The sequence below is a fragment of the Propithecus coquereli genome, unplaced genomic scaffold (assembly GCF_000956105.1).
Source record: "Propithecus coquereli isolate 6110/MARCELLA unplaced genomic scaffold, Pcoq_1.0 Scaffold7, whole genome shotgun sequence".
NCBI classification, from domain to species: Eukaryota; Metazoa; Chordata; class Mammalia; order Primates; family Indriidae; genus Propithecus; species Propithecus coquereli.
The window spans coordinates 4,382,958-4,385,940 of record NW_012153062.1 but is presented as its reverse complement, the minus strand read 5'-3'; the positions used below and the strand labels follow the sequence as shown (position 1 = coordinate 4,385,940).

The 2,983-nt window shown below is 35.0% G+C and overlaps 1 protein-coding gene across 2 annotated transcripts in view; it reads left to right on the top strand.

Annotated features, from left to right (window-relative positions):
- LOC105823895 (transmembrane protein 56) overlaps nt 1-2,640 on the top strand; it is a 73,873-nt gene extending 71,233 nt beyond the window's left edge. For both annotated transcript variants that reach the window (XM_012661189.1, XM_012661190.1), the window contains exon 7: nt 2,210-2,640. In XM_012661189.1, the coding sequence (XP_012516643.1) occupies nt 2,210-2,528 (319 nt within the window). In that variant the 3' untranslated portion in view covers nt 2,529-2,640. The remainder of the gene's footprint in view (nt 1-2,209) is intronic.
- The last annotated feature ends 343 nt before the right edge of the window (nt 2,641-2,983 follow it).

The window sequence follows — 2,983 nt, the reverse complement described above, 5'->3', positions numbered from 1 at the left end:
GAGACGGGGTCTTGCTCTTGCTCAGGCTGGTTTCGAACTCCTGAGCTCAAAGAATCCGCCCGCCTCGGCCTCCCAGAGAGCTAGGATTACAGGCGCGAGCCACCGCGCCGGCCCACAGCCCATATTTGAGGAGGAGGGACTTATGCTTTACTTCTTTTAAGTGCAATATCTACGTAAATTATTTGCAGTTATTCTGAATAGATTTATTGTTTTCTCTTTATTCATTCATTTGTTTATATCAGTAGGGACTACTCGTATTTATTTTATACTTTGGGTTATAATACAATACTATGTTATTTATTTTGTTGCTCAAATTGTTAATTTTTGACCTTGAGAGCTCTTTTAGTTGGCTTCTGTGTTCCTTTGACATAAGAGACATTTTATTTTTTGAGTACTTCCTTCCTTTCTAGTGGGGGTATGTCATACATTTGTAAGACAGATTCTTTTGTCACAGTCGGCATCCCATCCTGGCATCCCCCATCCTCTTAATTGATTTTTCAAAATTTTGCACATATCAGGTTCACTCTTTGTACAATTCTATAGGTTTTGACATGTACATAATGTCATGTATCTATCACTGCAGAATTATGCAAAATAGTTTCACTGCCCTAAAATATGCCCTGTGTTTTTCCTGTTCAGCCCTCTTTCTAAACCCCTGGCAACGCAAACACTAGTCTGTTTTCTGTCTTGAAAGTTTTGCCTTTTCCAGAATGTCATATAAATGGAATCATACAGTATGTCACATTTTCAGCCTGGCTTCTTTCACATGGCACTTAAGATTCATTCATGCTGTTACATGAATTGTAGTTTCTTCTTATTGCTTAACAGAATTCTATTGTATGTATGTTCACCAACGTTAATCCATTCATCTATTGAAGAACATCTTGGTTATTTCTAGTTTTTGACAATTATGAGTAAAGCTGTATAAACATGTGTACAGGTTTTTGTGTGGACATAAATTTTTAAATCAGTTGGAAAAACACTTAGGAGTGTGATTGCTGATGTGTGCTATGAATATGTTTAGGTTATGACTGCTTAACTGTCTTCTAAAGTGGCTGTACCATTTTGCATTCCTACCAGCAATAAGTGAGTATTCCTGTTGCTCCATATCCTCAACTGTTATTGTCAGTTTTTTGGATTTTAGCCATTTTAATAGGGGTGCGATAGTATTCTTGTTGTTTAAATTTATATTTTCTAATGACAACGTTGAGCATCTTTTCTTTTCTTTTCTTTTTTTTTTTTTTTTTTTTTTTTAAAATAGAGATGGGGTCTCGTTCTTGCTCAGGCTGGTCTCGAACTCTTGAGTGCAAACGATCCGCCCACCTTGGCCTCCCAGAGTGCTAGGATTACAGGCTGTGAGCCACTGTGCCCAGCTGAGCATCTTTTCATATGCTTATTTTCCATCTGTATATATTTTCTGATGAGTTGTTTGTTAAACTCTTTTTCCCATGTTTTAATTGGGTTGTTATTGTTGAGTTTTAAGAATTCTATGTATATTTTATCATATATGTATATTGTACTTTATCATATATGTATATTGTAAATGTTTTCTCCCAGTGCGTGGTTGTCTTTTTATTCTCTTAACAGAGGAGCAAGTTTTTAATTTTAGTGAAGTTCAACTGATCAGTTTTTCTGACACAGATTGTGCTTTTGGTATTGTATCTAAAATATTATTACAAAACTCAAGATCATACAGATTTTTTCCATGTTTTCTTCTGGAAGTTTTATAGTTTTGCATTTTACATTTAGGTCTATGATCCATTTTGAGTTAATTTTTTTTGTGTGATATAAGGTCTCTCCTAAGTTCATTTTTCTACATATGTATATACAATTTTGAACAGTTTGTTGAAAAGATAGTCTTTCTTCATTGAATAACTTTTACAAGCCTTTGTCAAAAATCAGTTGAGTAGTATATTTGTGTGGGTTCGTTTCTCAGCTCTCTGTCCTGTTCCACTGATTTGTTTATTCTTTCACCAATGCTATGCTGTCTTGATTACTGTAGCTTTGTAGTAAGTCTTGGGAAATGGGTGGTATGAGTCCTCCAACTTTATTCTTTTGCAGAATTGTGTTGGCCATCGTAGGCCCTTTGCCTCTCCATATAACTCTTAGGGGGACATTCACTGAATTTTAAAAACTACAAACTAAAATTGAAATGGTTACTCCTCAGAACTGCAGTATAAATGGGATGTTTCTTTAATTATTTTTTCAGATGGTTCTTTGAAGCTCTGAAATATCCTAAGTTTTCCAAAGCTAATGTCATCAATGGAATACTCATGACAGTGGTGTTCTTCATCGTGCGGATTGTCTCAATACCTCCTTTGTATTGCTTCATATATTCCGTGTATGGAACAGAACCCTACAGAAGGCTTGGATTATTAATCCAATGTTCCTGGATCTCGTCCTGTGTTGTTTTGGATGTGATGAATGTCATGTGGATGATCAAAATTTCAAAAGGGTGCATCAAAGTCATCTCTCTCATCAGACAAGAGAAAGCCAAAAATAGTCTTCAGAATGGAAAACTTGACTAACGGTTGCGCTATTGATAAGCAAACTTCATTACTACCCATCATTTTATCTACTGATAGGATGAATTCTTGGCATGTTTTTGTGCTTCTTTATTAATTATAACTGTTATTCAGGGTTTCAGTGTCTTGGTTTATTTTTACCTTTAGAAAGAGAAACTAAAATTTAGTTTTCATTCTAAGATTTCTTTCTGCTTTTCTTCTGCATTATTTATAAGCATGGATAAAATCTTAAAGGTTTGAATAAAAATTATAAATATAGTAGTGAATCTTTCCAGAAATCTCTTAACCTGCATTGGTATTTTTCTCTGTAGAAAGAGGACTATGATAATTTGGTGCACTTGGTTTTATGTCACCAATTTTGCTGGAAGAACGGGAACTGCTTTTAAATCTGTAAATAGCCCTTAACATTTGTTGTCAAGCACTCTTTTCTTACTTTGGCTGCCAACACCTGTGTAGGG